Genomic DNA, 21,500 nt, shown 5'->3' with positions numbered 1-21,500 from the left:
TGAAGCATTTCACACAAGTACTTGTGAAATTTCCAGTTTTCACTGCTTCCCGGATGGCAAAAAGCAGACCCACGAGTGCCCCACGGCTCGGGCGAGTATCCGCTTGGGGGTGCAAGTTCATCAGCATATCAGAAGACAGGCATCTTATTATACTTTTCCGAAGATAACTGATTAATAGTGACAGTGTGACACCAAAAATGAGTTTGTTTTTCTGATTGACGTTCTGTTTGAAAACTATGATGTTAATGCAGGATTAAACTTTATTCCATGGCACGTGTTCCATATTTATATGATCCATAAATCGATACTGGTTCTCATTTAGCTTAATAAACACCGCATGACTTTCATTTTTGCATTTTTCAAATGAAACACTGAAATTTCTCAAAGCATTTCTTACTTCCAGATTGTTGCTCTGTTGGCTGTACTCGCAGCCCTCATGCATTTTAATTGAAGTCTACAATTATTTAGCTTCATTTTTTCGCTATAATAGTACATTAAAATAAAATATTTTAATATTCAATTATTTCAAAGAACATTTTAAATAGTACCGGTTCTTTCATTCAGTCATTACTTCTGAGGCGAAATGGTGGCGTCAATAAGTAATAATAGAGCAATCAATATTACTATGTCTTTGTTGCACTGAAGGTAAAAATCTATCTTCGGAGCAACTGCTCTTTTGGAATGTTGCTTGTGCTTGTCTGACTTTCATTTCTGTAACCATAGTTAAACTGTACATAAGCTAAAATAAGTTTCTCTATTTTGCTTTTGCATGGGAAAAGGAAGTTTTGAGAGCAAGGCACGGTAAATTTTACACTGAGCCTTACATTTCACTCTAATCTGAATAGCAAGTACATGAAAACATCATTTAGCAGGTAACTGGCTTCTTGGGTCTTACTGTTTCTGTAGTAAGTATCATCAGTTTGGAAATACAAATATGCGCTTCATGAGTGAAATATGTAAGGAAAGTACAGCCTTGATGAGAACTATTTTGCCAGCAGGCATAGCCAAGCTACAAAACCAATCCATGGAACAGGCCTGAGACTTGCCTTAGTTGTCGCTGTACTGTAGTGGGTTTCAGGTGTTTTTCAGTATGTAACGACTAGATTGCCACGGACCAGAATTTCCATACCTGTTCCCTGGCATGGAAAAATTAACACAAATATTCCACATACCAAATGTTTTTCTGATACTTTGTATTTCTGCATATACCTGGGAGATACTTTAAATACAGAAAGTTGAATTGCCAGTAGAAGCCTTTTATTCTCATTTGAAAACATAGTGCCTCTCATTAGATGTAAATAACTGAAGAATTATGGCCGAACAAAAATATTTTAGGCATAATTACTTCCACCAGCAGAATTCAGAGTTGGCATCCAGTCTCCCCGCAAAGAGAGTTGAAGTTGCGCCTCTGCATTACAGCATGGACTTTGGTCCACTAGTATTTTGTTTCCCATTGCACTGTAAGAAGTAAATTCAGTGTCTTTGACCGTGCCGTTTGTTTCTTCTTTCTGGGCTTTTCTTGTTTAGTTTGTTTGTTTTTTTTTTTTTCTAGATAACTACCTGGTTTTCTGTTTCTTTGTTGCTGATACAGCTTACTCTGTGTTGAGTACTATTTGGTTTCTTGGCAGTCTACAAAGCACCTGCATCTGTCCTAATTGCCAAAGTCTACATGTTCATCAGGCATTTTGGCTTAGCACAGGCCTAGGTAACACTTTTTCTTTTTTGCTGTTTTATGTTACATGAAGGATTTAGTTTAAAGAAAAATTATACAATGCAAAGTGATCCATTACCATGGCTGGCTTTGCTACAATAATTATGGTCTGGAAAGAGAATGTCCTTAAACTCTTAGGTAATTATGGTTCTTTCAGCATAAATTCTTTTATAGTTGAAGAGGTACAGGCAAAAACTAACTGTATTAATCCCTTTTGTTCCAGTGCTTATTTATGCTAAGTTTTCTGGCCAATTAATAGAATATCTTACATAGACAAAAAAGCTGACTTTTATGTTAATCAAAGAGAGACAGCATCAATGCAAGAACAGGCACTTGGTCACCTGTGTGAGACTGTACATAATTTGCAAATGGAGCTGTTTAGCTTTGTCCAAGAAAATAGTATATTTATCATATAAACTTGAATTGTTGGAAATTAAGAAGTAGCTTTGTGCAAGAGGGTTTGGTGTTGGAGAAGGCAGTTTCATCTTCAAATACTTATTCTCCATCTCAAAATCTTCACTTCTGAGATACAGTGAAACTAGTAATGACAGATATTTGAATCAAATACTGTGTAAACAATAAGCAGATAGGGAATCAACTCAGATGTTAAGCACTTATCTGCTGACCAAACAAAAATAAAATTACATAAAAATAGCATGCAAGTTTTAAGACCTGGCTGAGTAATTTCAGTTTATTCCCAATATATTCTTTAACAGGTGTTCACTGTAAGTACCCAGTTATAAATCTAGTGGCATAAACATTCACATCCCTTTCTAAACAGCTGCCTTCAGTTTGGCCACAACCATTTATTTAAGGTAAATATCTATCTCTCTAGGAATTTTAGAGCTAATTTGCTATGGGTTCACAGTGTATGACACTGAAACATGACCCATGCTGTCATTCATAATGTTTGTATCCCAGATGCGTCAACGTTGGGTGAGACCTAGGGAGGAACTCACAAAGTCTGTACTTCCTCTGGTCTGATACTTTTCTGTATTTTACTGCCATCCACCACATACACACAAATGTTTTAAATTAGGATGTGAAGTGAAAGGGTTATAAGATTGTCTAGAGACTCCAACAAGTTTTCTAGCCAACAGTGCTGAATGAAGTCCATTGCTGGAAGCATTGCCAAGAAATTCTTTCAAACAGGCCATGAAAAGACCACCCCGGTCTCTCAGTTCAGGTCTCTCTGGGGCACTAATCAGCTGGAGGCTTGTTGTACTGTTATGGATGTTTGACATGTGAATCCTGTTGATCAGACTTCTCCTGTCTCCTCTCTAAAGCTCAGCAAGTGTAATGTGTAGAGAAGGAGGTCAGATCCACTCCTACTCTTATCAGTCTGCCTCACTCCATCTGAGAAGCTTAATGTGGGGAAGGGCAGGCACTGTGCCTCTGCTTGGGCTGTTCTCTTGAGTGTTCTAGCAGTAGGTATGTATTCAATAACAATGATCTTGGCCATTGCTGTCTTTTTCTGGGGGATTAATGCAGCATGGAAGTTAGAGAGCTGTACAGCTACAGACCCACAGAGCAATTTCCTTCTGTAATGCTATTCCAGTGCAGCCCCAAGGTGAAATTAGCAGGTGCCAGGAACAGGAGGCTCACTGCTGTCACAAAAATGCAGGAGTTTTGTTAAGTCTGAACTCAGTACTAGGCTTGCTCTACAGATAGATACATAGGCGCGCTGCATTCCCTTTTCACTTTGAAAAATACAGCAGCTGGAGAAATCCTTGAGTAGAGAGAAATTGCCCATGTACATCCCTGACAGTTCATGTGGTGCTGTCATCCATGCCTGCTCCATCCGATCCACTAGTGCTCAGCAGCCCAGGGGAAAGGAGAGAAAGTAAGAGGAAAGATGAATGAAAGAAAGTAACGGTGGAGGAAATACCTGATTTGCCCATCCACTGACGTAAGTCTCAAGCAGTGATACAAAATCACTGTAAATTAAAGCTGTACCCCCTGCCTGAAGCTGAGTAAAGAAGAAACAAAGATTTACTTTTTTTTTTTTTTTTTCCTGTTGTTTTGGGCCATGCTTTCAACAGAACAAATAAAACATTTTGCAATAATACACCACTAACATCAAAGAGGTGTTTTTCTATAAGCAAGGTGAGAACTGGGGAGAAATGCAATATCTTTTATTAGTTCAGATGGTGTATGTTACCCTCTGAACTAAAAATGGACCAGCTTTGGGCACATGACCTCAAGAAGGCTTCATGTGCCCCAGATCATCTTTATTTTTCCAGCCATATCAGCCTGATTAGTAAAAGGTATTGCTTCTCCCAATAAACCTTGACTTGTTTATAGCATTAGATGATCATGACTGCAACAATATTATCAAATTTCCAGTAAAACAAGCAAAACCAGACCTGCATGTACAGAAATAATCTTGGTTCTCAAAAATGTATTATGAAAACATATGGGGTAAACAGCTTGAAAAGGTTTCTCTGTGTCTTACATTGCTGCCTTTCCATTGCACTGCATGACGAGAGACCTGTAAAAGCTGCTGGAGCGCTCTGTGTGCTGAGGCTCTATTATGAGACAACAAGAATTTCAATAATGAAGGGTAGCAGAGAGCTGATGTCACTGTCACATTTTTCAGTCAACCAGAAACCAATTATCCCTGGCTGACAGGCCCAATTAAATCATCGGGTAGAGGGAAATGCCAGCTATCCTCCCCTAGAGTTAGGTAATTGGAGCGTTATTATGGTCGGATCTGGTGCTGTTTGTTGGGCCACAGGATATGAGTAAGAGTCGTTCTGGTCTCCTCTCTCTCTCTCCGTCTTTTCCATAGGCATTCATGTATCTTTTCCTCAAAGAAAAGTAGTTGCATTTAACATAAAAAACATTAATCTTTGAATACTTACTCTCTGTAATAGTAGGACCCTGAAGGTCATTCTACCTCTTCCAGTTTATAGAGAACATGAAGTTAGAAATTCTGCCATGAAAGGCCTAAATTGAAGACTTTGTACTGATTTATACTTAAGATCCCAGGTCTTTTATCTAGTACTCTTGCAAGGTTATAGAAAGTTTTCGATTTATACTACTTTGAAACTTGAGAGCATGTTTGACATAGTATTAGACTGATGTACTGAGGAGATGCCTAGTTTACTGCATGGATTGTTTGGAGCTGAGAAAGAAGGCACTGAGTGCCAAGATCCATTCTTGCCCAGGTTAGCACTCTAGTTGTGGCCCTCCAAGTTCTTAAGGAAAGCATTGCTTGCAATGACACAAGAAAGAGGCACTGAACTAGTCAGCTTATTTAAATTACCAAGTTAAAAAGCTTCTTTAATATTATAAGCACTCCAGCTATCTTAACACGAAGTTCCACAGGAGCTAAATGCCCTGCATCTGTTATCCAGCCTAATTCGAGTATGCGCAATGCAACCAGATTATTTATGCCTGGACATAAACATTTCTGTTTCATATGTAATTCAAGAAGATGTATTGCCAGGGAGAGCCACCTCCTGCACCTTTCTACAAATGCAGTTCTGTCACATGCCTGTCCATCCCATTGACCCACAATTCCTTTGTCAATTCAGTAAAGACCTCTGCTACATTTACAGCACCCCATTCACACTGTCAGAGACTATTTACGGTTGCTTGAGTTGGGTGTGACATTTAAGCTACATACAGCCGCATGCTTGCAAAACACGTTTCCCAGAAGCAAGTAGAATTTGGTGCACAGGTTAAGATACAGTTATATATACATATTAAAACATTTGTGTAAAATGTGCTCAGTAATTTTCATTTAAGAGAAGAAAAACATTTGCTACTGAAGACATTTTCAGAAATAAAGTATAGTAAGTTTCTGAATGAGGTCAAAAATTAGAAGGCCAACAGTGGTATTTTGTAGGAAGGTTAGTACATGAAGCTGAAAAATTACCAGCAGCTTTTAAACCTTGGTGTCCTCAAACAGTATCTGCTAATTATAAGGACAGCTAGAAGCAGTCAGCTAGACCTACAGCTCAGTGTTTATCAAGGCTTTCCAGGGCTTTTCTCCTTCCCTTTGTGATGAATCTTCGCATGGTTACAGTTGTCAGGCAATCGAAATTCATCTCTTAGAGAGGCAGGGTGCTTCAAGGTGTAGGAGGAGATTAAAATGCTGTTCTGTACTCTCCTTAATTACTATCCATATAATATGTAGATGCTATTTATTTTTAACCATAAAGTTAAAGGTGTATATAATCTACAATAAACTTTTTCCCAAAGATACAGGATTCTAAAAACTGAAGGATATTTTAGGGTTATATGAGTATTTTTATCTGTCAGTTACACAGCTTACATCTTGTATAATTCTGCTCACTAGAAAAAGAAACACTACATAATGAAAGCATTGTATCTGTTTCTGAAGCATTACTATAGTTCGAGAATTTCAGGACCATCTTTTATTTTAAGTGACATTCATTATTTGATTTCTTAATTATGTTTGAATAGTAACTACAACATCTTCTCAAGAAAATATAACTCTGATATCGAGAGGCAGATTAGAAGTAAATTAATTGTGCTTTGAGACCGCTATTAAAAAGCTGGAGCAAGACAGGCTTGCTTCCAGTCAAAAAAGCAGCAGTTGTTATATAAACTGTGCAAGCACACAGCACAGAAGAAAAATGTTTAAATAAAACCCAAAATACAGAATTAATTCTGCTTTGTTAGTATATATCCAATACACATAAATAGCCAGCAAAGAAGCTTGTACAAGAAATCTCTACGGGAAAGTTATTTTTAAAAATGATACTAACCAAAGTAAAAAACATAACAAAAATTAAATGACGACTTAGTAAAATGTCTGTATAATTGCAATAAGCAGGATAAGGTCATCCTGTAGTCATTCCACAGTAAGCATAACAGTGTGAAATAATCCTGTAACAATCACCTTGTAACAATGACCTTCCCGAATGAAAAAAATTCACAAAATCAGCTTGCTGCCTGGGGTGTCACTGGAGCTAAACGCATTTGAGTACAACATTATGATCGGTTCTACATGTCTTGGTGTGATTAGTTATTATCCCAAGATTAACGTTACTTAATTTTAGAAAGAAACATGCTTTTCCAGTAAAAAATAGCTGAAGGGGAAAACTAGTTCTTAAATTAATTTTCCTTTATTAGGCAAAATTGATAGAGCACAGTAACACTTCTGAACAAAAGGCTAGCAGCTTTTCTTCTGGAGGAGTTACGCTTGCTCATACCCTTTTCTATAGTTGAATTGCTAATAGTAGAGCAGCTTTGCCGATCTCAGCCACAACGACCATGGGTGCTCCAAGAATTGTTGGGTTTAGTGGTGAAAGGGCTGACAGATGCTTGGGTGCCTTTACATGCTAAAGATCCACTATTGCTTTTCCTTTTAGGAGTGTTTTTTAAATTCTACTTACACTAGTGCTTTTATTTAAATCAAGATAGGAAGAAGAGACTTCAAAGTAAACCTGGGAGTGAGATTGCTTTTCTCTCATCTGAAAATATTTTCCTTTTGACAAACTAAACCACAGATTAAAATCTTTAATATTTGTTTATTATCTTGAAAATATTTTATATAAGAAGTGGCATGGATTAGTTGAAAGGTCTGATTGAAGGAATCTCTATTTTTGTTTCAAACTTTTGAAAACACTTTAAAATTATATTACTTGTCCAAAGAAAAAAAAAAAAAAGGCAAGGAGGTTATACATTTTAAACTTGTCAAAACATTTTTTTCCAGCAATTTTTTTTAAAAAATGTTAAAACCCACAACAAAACACACACAAAAACCCCACAAAACTTCACCTTCTTCCTTCTAAAAGGCTCCAAAAATTCTTTACCAGCTCCACTTCAAAGAGTAGGTGGTTGAAAGAGAACACCATCTCACTTCATATTCCAGTTCATTTTTTGGAAACCAGCTCTCACATTTACAGTGGCACACAGTCTAAAATAATTTTGCTTACTTTTGCTCATGATAAAGGTGAGTGGATAAATTTGTGTCTCATTATTGCTAGAGAACGTGCCAGATTTGCATTAAGTTGGGCCAGATACAAAAATTTTTCTTCCTGCCTTGAATTACAAGTGCAACCCCTGTTTTCAGGATCAGTGTGGCTTCTGACACATAGAAGGATATGGTCCTAAAGAAAAATCAAGTTGTTAGAGTCATGTTAAGTGACCACAAATAGTGCAGCCTAATAGACCAGTTATTTCCATAGCTTCTAATGTAACGAACAGCAAATACAGTAAGTTCTGCATGCCTAGCCTTCAAAAAGTTAGTTCCATTTCTTGACCAATTAGCTGATTGTGATTACCATGTCATAATGAAATTTGGTGTAATTACTTACTTCGGGGTTACTGGTTTTCCACCTTATTTAAAGACAGTGTTATATAAGGACATGTTATATTGGTCTACTTCATTCAATTAATACTGAAGTCTGGCGGCTGCTGCTGCAGGAGTGGAGGGGGTCAAGGTGACTTGTGTTTTATCCATTTTTCAGTAGTCAGATGCTGCCAGAGACTAACTCATTCCAATTAATCTTATTTAAGAAAAGAGTGAGCTGTATGAGCTGTGTCTTTAGACTGCAGTTCATTTCTACCATTTAGCAACATTCAGGGCTACATTTTCGAAAGAGGTCAGCATTTGCTATTCTTCAGGCATGTGGGTTGTTCCCACCAGTTAGCTGAGGACCTGAAGCAGAAGTCTTTCAACAGTCCTGTGGGGATGTGAACTTTCTCCTCACTCTGTCACATGAGTGGTTAATGTCCTCAATTCTGAGTGCAGCTGAAAGCTATGAGTAAATCTTACCCAGCCGGCATGAGGAGCTCCTGCAACACATACAGGCCTTCATATGGTAGCTGTTCTGAGGACTTCTTGTTTGCTACTGTGAGCACATCTTTTCCCTTAGGTGCTTCTGTATGGGACAAAATGGCCTGCTTGTAGTCAAGGTATAGAAGATGCAGTTTCTGGTAGCAAAATGATATTTCTCTTGTTGTGGTAACTACCTTAGAAGTGCTGTCTTTTAAATTCTTCTGCCCCAGCAGCTCAGGGTTTCACATTTAGAAGTCTGAGTGCCACAAAACTATATTTGGTGAATGTTGGTGCTAAAGTCCAAATCTATGTGCTAAGACAAGATCTCTCAGCATCTGCCTATACATAACAATCGTATTTGCCCAGGCTTTCACTGTACTGGAGGAAGTTACTGTAAAAATGCCATATTTTCGTAAAAAAAAAAAAAAAGAAGTCAAATAGTCCTGATACCAAGGAAAATGGGAAGTGTTGTGTGAAATTCAGTCTATGCAAAGATCTCAGTGTGCCCACACAAAATTTAAGATGCAGTTCAGCAACTGAAATAATCACCAATCCACATGGTGATATAAGGGGCCCTCTGGATACTAACAGAATATAAATCCATTACAGTAGTAATGTCCACTCTTTTGCCCTCTTATATCCGACATGATGCTTAGAGATCGAGCTGTGCCATCACTGTCCATGGGATATTTTCCTTTCACTGGCATGGGAACATGATGACATCATGTATGTCATCTTCACTGAGGTCAGTATCACCACCAGCGATTAAAATAGGTGTGAAATATTCTGAATCAACACAAGTTCTGAAGCCAGAATTTTTCATTTTACCTTGTGAACAGTGTAATTCAAACTGACAAACTTTCAGGATTTAATTTGGTATAAAACTGCAGCGTTTGAGAAATGCACTGGCATGGAGATGAATGCTGTCTTAACCAATACGTAGTAGGAACTTGATATCCCTTTGGGTCACTTACTGTTACCTATTGATCCCATAATATTATCTAATATTTTAACACAGAGGCCAAGATTTCCAGAAAGAATTTAGTACATGCCAGGACTCACACTGAGACACTTCAGAGATGCCAGCAGGGAAATTTTGCTTTGTATTTTATCGAAGTCACCTGATTCAACTGGAAATCTGCAAATCAAAGAGCTCCAAATCATCAGATGCTTTTCAAAACCTTGTCACAAACAGTCAATACAATGACTGAAGAAAGAAAAGGAACAAAAATTATAAAGAATATTAGAAATCAGGAAGAATTAAGAAGCTTCTCTGTTTGCCTGTTGCAAATATTACTTCTTGATGAGTACTGTGTTTTGCATTTCCATTGCAAATTGCAATACCTCAACATGATTTATCACTGAAAACAAATGTCACTTGCATCACCTGTGAGCACAGTGAGGCAAAACTGGGAAAACAATTGGTTTCCTGGTGCCCAGCCCAGTTCTCGGCCTGTGAAACCAAGTTATTTGTCAGCTTTCTCTGTTTGCAAAGACCAAAATTCAAACAACAGGTTTAGAACTAACTCCTCCTTCCCAGCCTCTCCATATGGCTGTAATTATCATCCTGCCATGTCTCTAGGAAAATTACAGTATTAAACAAAAGTTAAATGTTTACAAATATAGTGTGTGTTAAAATCAAGCACTGTTGGTTGCTAATTCTGTCTTCCTGATTCTTGCTCTTTCTCCTCCTCTACACTGTTGCCTGCTGGAGTTGTTGGGTCCGAATTCCTTCTGAAACCACTTAGTATTGATCAAGTGAAATTATACTAACTTAAATCTTTTCCAGATACCTTTGAAACTGTTGCTTGCCTGTACAGCTATCTCCTCAGAAACAGATAGATATTTCAATTTAATTCCAGTCCTTACGGTTCTAGGACTTTATGGTTTATTGTGTGAGTTACCTCACTCTGAAGGAAAGGAAAAAAAAAGAATTAGAAGAGGATTTGCAAGTCTGTTAATGTGTACTCTGCTGAAGTGAAAAGCATAGAGTTAAAAAGTAAATTTACAACCCGTTTAGCACTTAATATATCAATGCTTTTGTAAAAACATTATTTGCCTCATTTTGCCAAGCACTCCGGTAACCTTGACACTCACAGGAAGATTACTGGTACAGACAGAAACTTCCTGATTAGATGGTTCATTAGCAGCAAGGTACAGAATACTAATTACAAATTTTCATCTGCATTGACAAGGCCTGACCTAGCTTTCATCTGACAGTGGAATTGCTTCCCTGGTGATATCAGCCACACATAATACAATAAAAACATGTTATTTTGCAAGAATTCATCAAAGATAAGGAGAAGTGAATCACACGCTATTGAGTTCTGCAGGTCCCAGGGGAATCCTGTCATACCTTACTTTGTTTTGCCTACCTAAATTTAAAATACTCAGGAGAGACTTCACATGAAAAGCCAAACAGTTTAAACTCCTTGCCAGAAATGCAATAATTTGAACAGCATGCACCTCAACTGGTACCTGACCATGAGTACCTACAAGGTGCTAGCAAACACTGTTTTGAAATTCATGGAGCTGAAAATACAGTTGGAAGCAGAGGCTGGGTATTGCTCCCACCATGTCTACCATGTCCAAAATTAAATATATCTGAGCGAATCAACTTGACACTTTTGTAATCTTTGGTTAAATTTATATTTTAGATTAGCAGGTAGAAATCTCTCATTACATAGTAGGAAAATGGCTACATGGAGAAGAAAAAAATTTATCATAATTTCAAAAAATGTATTACATTTAAGGAAGCAATAGACTTGGCGGATTTTGAAAAATAATTTTACGTTTTCAGATAAAGCCCTTCAATTTCATAAACACATTTATAATCTGAAAATTAGCAGAACTGAAAGCTTGTGCTTTGCTGGGTATTCTGGAAGTGAATGCTCTGCTTTGAAGTGCTACTTAGGCTGAGGAAGGAATAAAAAGAATAAAGCAAGAGTTCAAGGGGAAAAAAATTTTGGACACCCTAATAGCCATGAGAAAGAAGCTCAAAAGAAGTAATATTTGCAGACTAATATAAGAAGTTAAATGTAGTCTTAAAAGATTTATGTGTGGGAAAGCATGGGCCAAAGGAGTTAACTTTGCAAGTGTTGTGGGAAATCAATGCACATAGTTTTCTTGTTGCAAGGTGCCTAATTAAAATACCAATACATCTACAGCAATTTTGTTAATGAGGTAAACAACGTCCTGTTAAAACTCTCTATCCACAAGACCATTTAGCCAGCCCTTACTCACAGTGGTTTGTCTGTTGGTATGTCCATTTACAATTACCCAAAGAGCTACAAGCTAAAAAAAATATGCAATCTATAAGCTGTTCCCTAGAGAGGACACAAGTACAGGAAGATGATCTGGTCAGGTCCATTGTTCTAGCAAACTCCATCATCCTGAGTTTTCAAGAAATACTTCAGAATGTATTTTAATGCCCAAACCATGATGTCAGACCAGAGTGACTTCATGCCCCATAGTTTTTGATAAAATTAAATTCTTCCAATGGTGAACAGTGGCACATATCTGTGATGAAACTGGGCAAGAACTTAGAAGAGGGTATGAACAAAGAGCACTGCTGAATACCAGCAATAAAAGCCAAAATCCCTAGGAAAAAAACAACACTTTTATAAAGCAGAAGATTTCTGCATTAATTATACAAAACGGGGGACTGAGCCTATATAGGCTGGAGCTTGTGCAGAAAATCTAATGCCATATTCAGAGAATCACTGGATCATCTGGGAAGGGACCTCTGGACGTCTAGTCCAACCATCTGCTCAAAGCAGGTCTAGTTTCAGGAGGTTGCCCAGGACCTTGTCCAGCTGAGTTTTGCATATCCAGAACCTCTCTAGGCAATATTATCTTCAGCTCAGTCACTCTTTCACTCTTCCATGAAATTACCTACCTGGTCCTGACTAATTACCAGTGTTTTAATTGTCGGTGAACAAAAAAGGATATAATAAAACCTTTGGGTTAGTCAGCAACAAGCATTTTGTAAACTCACATCTTCTACTAGCAAGGGAATTTTACACTTTATGTAAAATATTTAATTGTTCTAATTTCTGTTCATTTTGCAGTTTAGCTTAAAACTACCATAGCATTTTTCAGACTGGAAAAGAAGTGCCAATTACTTAAGAAAATCACCTATAAATGTATTTAACCTAGAAGGCACAGGATGACGTCAATAAAAATTGCACTTTAAATTGGAACAACATTGAACAATCAGAAAACAACACACCTAGCAGTGAGAGGCAGAAGGTACACAATTAATTAGTACTGCTGTCATCAGAAAGTTGAAAACAGTGCTTATATCAGGCAACAGAAAATGTTAGATAATGAAGTTTGCTGGCTAGAGTTGCAGTAAAATATTTTATAAGACCCAATACTGACTGGTATAGTCTAATACCACACTGCACTGTAATTACTGCAAAGAAACAATCAGAATGGAAAAGCGCAGCACCTAAGTAAAAGAAATTGGCCACACAAACCTTATTTCTCTGAGAAAATGGCATAGCCTCTGACTTACAAGACTGTAGAATCTCATCAAAACTAAGTTGTACTGAGAAAGTATGGAAATTACATTTAGATGTTACATTTCACTGTGTACAAATGATGTTCATGAAGTACTGGCACTGCAGAAATTTGAACTCTTCTGTAGGCAACTTCAAGCAATTGGGGCAGTGATAAGTTAATTTATTTTGCTCCCCATTAAATTCTAGGATATGAACAGCTCATGAAGAAGAAGAAACATTTGAATGCAGAGCTAAGTTTCAAAGAGGGTGAAAAAGCAGCTCGTTTGGCTATCCTGAAAGCAATTACATTTTAATAACTTTCAAAAGATCTAGGATTTGTTCATACACTTGTTATATGTCTTGTAATAACCACGGAGTTACTTGGCAGATTATTTAATTCAAAAGTCAACACGTGCTCTTACACACTATAGGTATGTTCTCAGATCAGTGGCATATCTTCATGTCTGAGGACTGATAAGCTTGCTTAGAGCACAGATTTTACATACAGTTGTGTAACTTTCAGAAAAACATCCAGATTTAATAGATGTGACTGCTTCCTTGCAGTACTTAACTATATATACCTCAGAACTGAAAATCCCATATTTTCTTATCAAGAATTTTGATCTCTTTATTTCTTAATATTCAAAGGACTTCCTTTTTTAGATTGACTGGTATATTGAATCTGTTGGTCTTCGGACCAAATGTATTCTAACAATTGTGGGAAGTATGCCACCTTCTTTAGACTTCTCGATTGGTACACAGTGTTTCCCTAGTAAAGGTGAAATGAATTTAATCAGCAGTTATAACCACCATAAGATGACGCATCAAATTCCTGTTAATAGACACTATTTCCACAAAAACAATTTAAAAATTGTTCAAAAGTATAATGGAAAATGCTGTTCTTCTAAGTCAGTCATACAGTGGCAAGCAAATAATAATGCATTTAATGCAGGCTATCAGCACTGAGCTCAGCTACATTCACTGAGCCCAGCAGAAGAATTCCCAGATGGCAGAATAGTATTTTCATGTTTATGTTGTAATGCTCATATATTTTACCAGATAATTTCAAACCAAAACTAAGTAGACAGATGGTAAGGAGAAGAAAACATACAAACAACTATAAATGTACATATAAAACACAGGGGATTGCTAAAAGAGAAAGAGCTGAAAAATACAATTAGCCATTTAGTTATATTTAACTTTGTAGTTATTGAAGTACTTTCCACTAGGAACCCAGTTCATCATAAAGTTCATTGCTCATGACACCTAACCAGCCTGGGTTGCCATCGGAGAGACCAGAGTTCTTTGAAGCCCCCTGAAGAACAGCATGTGGAGTGGAGAGGCTCAGAGGAGCTGGAGACTCAGCCTGTGAGAAGGTGAAGGTCTGCTGAGAAGCAGAGGCTATAGAGCTCCAGGTGCCAGGAGAAGCAAAAGAGAGTCTGAAAAGATGTGCCACAAGGTGGGTGGGTGAATTTGCACATGAATGAGGTGGGAAAGAAGGAAGGGCCTTGCAGCAGGAGAAATTTTTAAATTATTGAATTCACTGAGCTGAAAGAGTGGATGTGAAAGTACCTACCTGTTATAAACAACTTTCTTAAATTCATGTTGACATCAGCAGTCTGCTCCCTACTCACTTGAGGCCTTACACATGTGCTTGACTTTAAGTCTGTGCTTAGTCCAGTTAAGTGTCTGTGTAAAGTTAAATGCATTATCAAAGGCTTCCTGAACTGGGGATTAAAATTCTACTGAATTGAGGCGGACAAAAAACAATACCAAATTTACTGAGTGTTACCAGTTTTACAGTGGCATAGCACAGGAATGCCCAAGCAGATTTTTCAGGGTTGTTACTGGGCTTGGGAACGCCTGGTCTCTGCACTGTGGCAAGACAGCAAGTGCAAAGCACTGAGGGCCAAGGGCCAGACAGACTGGTAGAAGTGAAGATAGTGGAAAGAAGGAGATTCACTGCCAAACAAGCAGCTCATCTCTTTCTTGGCCTCAGAGCCTAAATCATGCTACAGCAATAATCGTTGTGGTATAGCTTACCCATAGTAACGTGCAAATTTAGTGCCTGTGCTTGTAAGGTGCTAGAAGGCCAAAGCTTGTACTGATATCGAAGTATCTGAACATGGCTGCTGGGGCTCTTGCTGTTTTTCTTCTCTCCCTCTTCTGCTAGCCCAGGCCAAGGCTGTGAACAAAGTTGTAATCAATGGATGAGGTATTAGACACCAAGAGAACTTTGGGCAGAAATAGGACATTGCCTGTGCCACACAGCAGTGAAGGGGCACAGTGCTGCACTGCCATGGCAGCTGGGGAAGGCTCCTTTGAGTACAGGCAGACTCATTGCTCTTGCACCAGCCACAGTTGTCTAAGGCCAGCTCTGGCTGAAGAGAAATGGAGTCCATCCCCTGCCCCCATCCCCTTCTCTTATTGATCTTATTATGTTAACTCCTGAATGTGTAAGTGACTGGTTCCTTCATGAGCCGTTCAAAATCACAACCTGATGAAGCTCAGAGGACCTGCGCCAGCTCTCCGTTATGCTTTTCCATGATGGCAGATGCATTTAAATCCAGTGTAAATAAACAATAACAACAAAACCAACCAAACAAAAAGATTGTGGAAGGGAACAGGCTAGTATCTAACTGCAAAAAAGTTTGAGAATGGGGATGTTTCATCTTTTAACTTCATGTGCTAATGAGGTAAAATACAGAAAAAATGCAGAAAGCAGAAGGTGTTTGTTAGCTGACTTTATGCAAGAAAGCATGTGAATAGGAGTGTGATGTAATGGAGGTTTAGTAGAAAACAATGAGTGATAAGAGCACTGTGCCTTATCTGCTGTGCAGCGTCAGCCAGGCAGAGTGCACCGTGCACGACACAGTTCTGCAGCAGAAAGCCGGGGAAAGACTCCAGTCCAGCTCACAGACAAATCTGCACCAGGTTTGAAAAATCACTCGGACCTGCTGAAGTAAAACCTTAACAAGCACAACTGCTTTCTGAATCAAAGTCTGTAGGTTTGCAGTGAACAGGCTGATGAGGGACTCGGGCAAAGATGGCTTGTAGAGGACTGAGTACCTTGGGTATTACCTTAGTTTCAGAGATGAGGAGAAAGCAGTGAGGATCAGCACCAGCCCTTCGGACAACAGACAACTCAGCAGAGAATGTCCTATCAAGATGAATATGGCTCATTCAACAATTAACTCTCTACTCATCTTCTACCTCAGTTTTTTGCTGCTCATCCATTTAAAAAGTAAGATTTGCACTTTTTCTTATTGTTCTGACATGTCTTCTGAGTAGATGGCTAGACATGCACTTCTAGCAGGAAGCTTGTGTTGTCATAAGGCTTTAAAAATTTGATGGAGATGCCAAAAACATTTGGTCTATGAAACTAAGTTGTATGAACTCCTTGCATGACAGCTTTCCTGTTCTTCATGCTTACATTTTTTTTTTTAAAATGAGGGATGAAAGCATTTTTAATACCTTGCTTCACATATTGAAAGTACAGCAATAAAATGTTCTTTTAAAAATGTACCTATACTTTAAAGTCTGCATTTTGATACCATTCATCCAGTAAATTTAAACCTATCTGATTGAAATCTAGGCCAATTTATCCTTTGCTACAGCTGTTCATGTTATGTATTTTAGTAGCACTCAATGCTTTATTATATATGCTGTTTTAATTACAATCTCTAGAGAAATCAGTTATTTAACAACTGTGATGTATTTAGTGTTCTAAATATCTCCATTATGAGGAAGTATAAAAGTCCAACTATATTTTATAGAGAAAATATTCTCAGCAAACTTCCACATAAACAGAAGTATGCAAAATATTGGAAGTCACAATGGGTTTGCTTGATAATTGTGTCTGATGGTTGAGAGTAAATACAAGCCAAGGAGGCTAAATGGCCTCAGCTGGTGAGGCTAACATATGTGTATGAAAAGCAGTAGCTCTTGAACATGTTTAAAATGAAGACAGGCAGGATGTGCGTCTGTCTGAGGAGGCTCTTTGATTTGTGGCTGTTGAATGTGAATCACAATAAGACAAAGCTTTGAGCAGCTGCCATTAAACAAGAAGACTTGGCATTAGCGTACAGTGTTGTGTAATCTGGGTCACCTTCTGTTACTGCATCACTCAAATTGTTACTTGGACAGTTTACAGCCCAACATAAATTAAAGACTGAAAAGCAAACAGATGCAGTTGGATCAACCAGCACTGAAAAAACCCCAAACCAACAACAAAACCAGACTTTAAGATACAGAAAAAAATAGAGAATGTCATAGAAACATAATTTTATCCTCATAGTTTTCTTCCTTGGGCTGTACTGATGTGAATCAGGGAAGCCAAAGTGTTCTTTTAAATTAACTCACAACAGGACATACCCTGAAAAAAAAGAGACTGGATCTTCCAATTTCAAAAAGCAATTTTTAAAGTCTGTATACTGTAGGATGAACAACCAGAAAGTGTCTGAGAGAAAGTCTGCTACCTAATTAAAAGAAAGTAACAGGAATGGTATTAGTTAAGAAAACTTCATTTATTCATGAAGCAGGCAAATTAGAACAAAATATAAAAGCTTTGGGAAAGGGAATTAAAAGTTAAGTGCTTATAAAATTAAAAAGGTCACAGCAAAAACATCATGCACAAGGAAAGCCTCCCAAGAATCCATTACAAAAAAAAAAGATAAACACAAATTTTGGCTTTGACCTTGGTTGAGCTCTGCTTGATGCAGGATGCCAAAGGAGGGAATAGTAGTTGTATATCATTCTGTGCCTTTTCCTTAACATAGTTGTCTGGGATGACATTTCAGATGTGGCATGAGTTTTCTCTGGGTTATGGCCACATGGCCAGTCTCAGGACAGAGGCTTCTCAGTCTTGGAGGACTCTTCTTCTCAGGTAGATTTGTGGTTGCTGCAAAGTGGTGCAATACAAATTGATATACCAGAATAGAGCAGCCACAGCAGGAGCCAGAATCAGACTCAGGACCACATCTGTATCTATAGATGCAATGTATTTCAGGATCTCTATAGGTTTTTTCTCTCAAGAACATTTGTACACCATTTGAAACTGCTAACAATTGCTGTTAATAAAAACATAACTATGAACAGGTAGAAATAGAAGCAGAAGAATTGACTACAATTACTTCCTTACTTAAACATTAAGGCTGAGAAAGACCAAGATAGAAAAGCTGAGGATAAAACAGAACAGAGATGATTGCTGATATTTATAAAAGTTATGTCAGCCATTATATTATTTAATTTGCTGGACTTGTTTTCCCTTAAAGGATTCTAATCTTAGGTCCTGCTTAAAGTCTTCCTTATTATTTACTCTAAACAACTTAGGAAAATGTGGCTTCTAAATACTATTCATTTCACAAAATCATATGTACATATAACTTTTTTCAAGTCATCCATTTTTCTGAGGTGAATAGAGGTATGCCTACATTAAGAAGTGTCCCATACAGACAATGGGTCTTTTAGTAACAGTTGCAATGAAATTAAAGCATTTTTCAGGAGTGTTGCTACATGAAAACAAAATATTCTAATATAGCATAAAATTAATATGCTGAACTAAAAGGAAATACGAAGTTGTTCAACATTATTAAAATAGGTTTGTGCTCTCTTTTTTGTAAAATAGCTAATGCAATATATTATGAGAAACTGTTCTTTAATTCCTGTACAATGCTAAGTGTTTGAATAGATGCTAAACTTTTATTAAAGTCTTTTGACTGCACATAAATCTTCTATAAAGCTGATGGCTAAAGTATTAAAGAATGTAGTCCTATCATTTGTGGTTCCTCTTGAATTCCCAGGATAAGTAAAAATGGTACTTTATTATCACTAGTAACAACGCTTAACAAACTGTACAGCAACAGGGATTTCAACCTGTAAATCATAGCCTTCCTACAAACAATATCTAATTTTTTTTTTATTTCAATTGTATAAAATGTTTTTTGAAAGACCATTTGTAATTAATTTGGGCTATCAGAGCCTCAACTGTCAGATGCAACACCTGTACAAATACGGTTGTTCAAAAATACATGTACTTGATAAAAAAAGAACTGGTATAGTTTCATCTTGCAAAGTTACATTTCCAAAAATATTGTGGGCTCTCAACACAATGAAGAGGAGCTTGTTAGAGAGTCCTTGATGTCTCCTTAGTTGTACACTGGCCTGCCTTGGGACAAGAGTGTCCATCAGGTTGCTCTGGTGTTTCCTCCTGAGGTGAAGAGGTGCTGCTGGTGAAGGTGTGGAGACTGTACACACAGACTCAGGGGCAGGATTTCTCTGCTGGCAGGCAGAACCTTTATAGGTTAAACATTTCCCCACATCCTGTATTAGTCATCTAGAAATTATAACACAAGAAATCAGCATCTTTGAAAATTTAGCCCCCAAATGACATTGATTTTGGCAATACAGGATAAAGCACTGAATGATGTATTCATAGTCAAGGAACAGAAAGGGAATTCTGTTGCAAGGACACTGATCAATCTCTTTAAGTGGGTGTTGTTTGTGACTAATGACCTATTAGGAAAGAATCTGATGAGAAAGAAAGGAGGTTGGACAAAAAGGTTTTTTATCACTCATGCTCAAGCAGCAGCACAGACCTTGCAAGGATCTTGAAACACTGAAATATTGTGCAGCATCAGTGATAATGTACTGGAGAAACCAATGCTGGAATGTTAAAGAATGTCACACAAGCACAGGACATAAACCTAATTTTTATATATTTTTATATATATATATATATATATATATATACACACACACATACACACACACAAACCTTTCAAAGGTATCTCCACACAAGGTTTAAATTTATATCTATCTATCCACAGATAGTGGATAGATTTTTTTCCCCTGTTACTTTTGATGAAGCTAGGACACCTAGGGAGTCCTGTCCCAGTGCAACTCTACATCTTTTCCTCTCTACAGGAGGAAACTCAGGGGAAGAAAAAATAGTGTTGTTTAGAGAATGCTCAGGTCTTGATGGCCAAATTGAGTACTTCCCTACTGAAAAGCTATATGGACAGGCAAGTATTTTGCTGTATGTGTTGACAGGAAAATGACATGCAAGACAGAGTAATCAATCTGCTATTCAGTGCTGGCTATATCCAGCTTTGAGGGCGTCTGTGAGCGAGAGAGAGGCGGTTAGGAAAACGCTGGAAAGGGACTGCAAAAATAGGAAGATATTTAAAAAGATGTGCCCTGTGAGAAAGGGTCACAGAAAGAGAAGCCTAAGGCAGGGCATGATTACAGTCTTACCTACACAAAAGAGAATAGCAATCAAGAAAGATGATGAGATCGGTTGCTCCCTATGACCTTTAGAAGGGCAGGCTTGGCAAAATAATAGATTCCACATGCATCAGGGAAGATTTGAGTGAACTTTCCCAATTCAAGGATAATTAAATCTCCATATCAGAACTTTTTAATGAACAGATTAGATAAACATCTGCCAGAGATTGTCTAGACTGCTGTTTCACAGTTGGTGTTACATAGATGAAGGGCAGTAAGTACCACCTTGGGGGTGATCTGTGAAGATCTCAGGTGATGGAGCCCCAGAGCAGCATAGGTCCCTACTTGCCCCAAGGGCTGTGGTTGCACTGGGGCTCCAGGGCAGCTCAGGCAAAGCTCCTGGGCAAGCAGATGACTCCCTCCCCTCCTGCACGGCAACTGGGTATTTGCTGTTCAAAGCAAAAGCAGCCCTTAACCCAGCCTTGTTTGTTGCATTAACAACACCACTGTTGACTAAATTTCAGTTAGAAAATAGTTTACTCTCATTCTTTGAGACATCAAGTACCTACTCTTAATTTTTGGTACCCTAGGCTTTAAATAAACACTTCAGCAACGGAAGGCACTCATTACAATGGGGATAGATAGTACCCCCGTGCTAGAGATCATGCAGTTTGATTTCCAGACTTTAGAGTCAAATCACTTAACTTCTTATTTGCAATTTGAGTTTGATGTATTGGCAGTACAATGCAAAAAAATACTAATGAATAAATTATTAATAGTATAATTTTTATGGTCAAAAAACCTGAAAAGGAATGGAAAACATGAACCTAAATTTTACAGCCAGCTTCTTACTCCATATAAAAAGGTGATGCAAGACTGGAACCTAATGCACCAAAACAAATATCAGAAAATTCCTAGGAAACTCTTAAGGGGCCTTTCTGGACATGCTACAACAAATTAAGATTGCTCTAGGAGTCTTCACTCTGATGCTTCATCTAAGAGAACTTTAACATTTTATTTTTATGACGATAAAAATAACTTATTTATAAAACATTAAGGTTTGAAAAATACATGTATATATCCTGACAGCTACCAAGAAATAAAGAGATATGCATTAGTTCATTTTCCTTAACTCCTGATATTCAATGCATTCTCTCCAATAAATAAGTTAGAGAAATAGAAAAGTGCCCTTGATCCTGCCTACAGGGGTTTGCAGCCAAAGACCTCTCAATGATAATTCGAATATTTGTTTTTTTATAATTCACATCTCAGCATTAAGAAAACCATTTAGACAGTACCTTAA

At 37.7% G+C, this 21,500-nt stretch overlaps 1 protein-coding gene across 5 annotated transcripts in view; it reads left to right on the top strand.

Annotated features, from left to right (window-relative positions):
• The first annotated feature begins 15,986 nt into the window (after positions 1-15,986).
• CRB1 (crumbs cell polarity complex component 1) overlaps positions 15,987-21,500 on the top strand; it is a 112,785-nt gene continuing 107,271 nt past the window's right edge. For all 5 annotated transcript variants that reach the window (XM_074906759.1, XM_074906758.1, XM_074906761.1 and 2 more), the window contains exon 1: positions 15,987-16,217. In XM_074906759.1, coding sequence (XP_074762860.1) covers positions 16,142-16,217 — 76 coding nt within the window. In that variant the 5' untranslated portion in view covers positions 15,987-16,141. The remainder of the gene's footprint in view (positions 16,218-21,500) is intronic.

Source organism: Athene noctua, chromosome 5 (assembly GCF_965140245.1).
Source record: "Athene noctua chromosome 5, bAthNoc1.hap1.1, whole genome shotgun sequence".
Classification (NCBI taxonomy): domain Eukaryota; kingdom Metazoa; phylum Chordata; class Aves; order Strigiformes; family Strigidae; genus Athene; species Athene noctua.
This window is presented reverse-complemented; position numbering and strand designations above follow the sequence as displayed.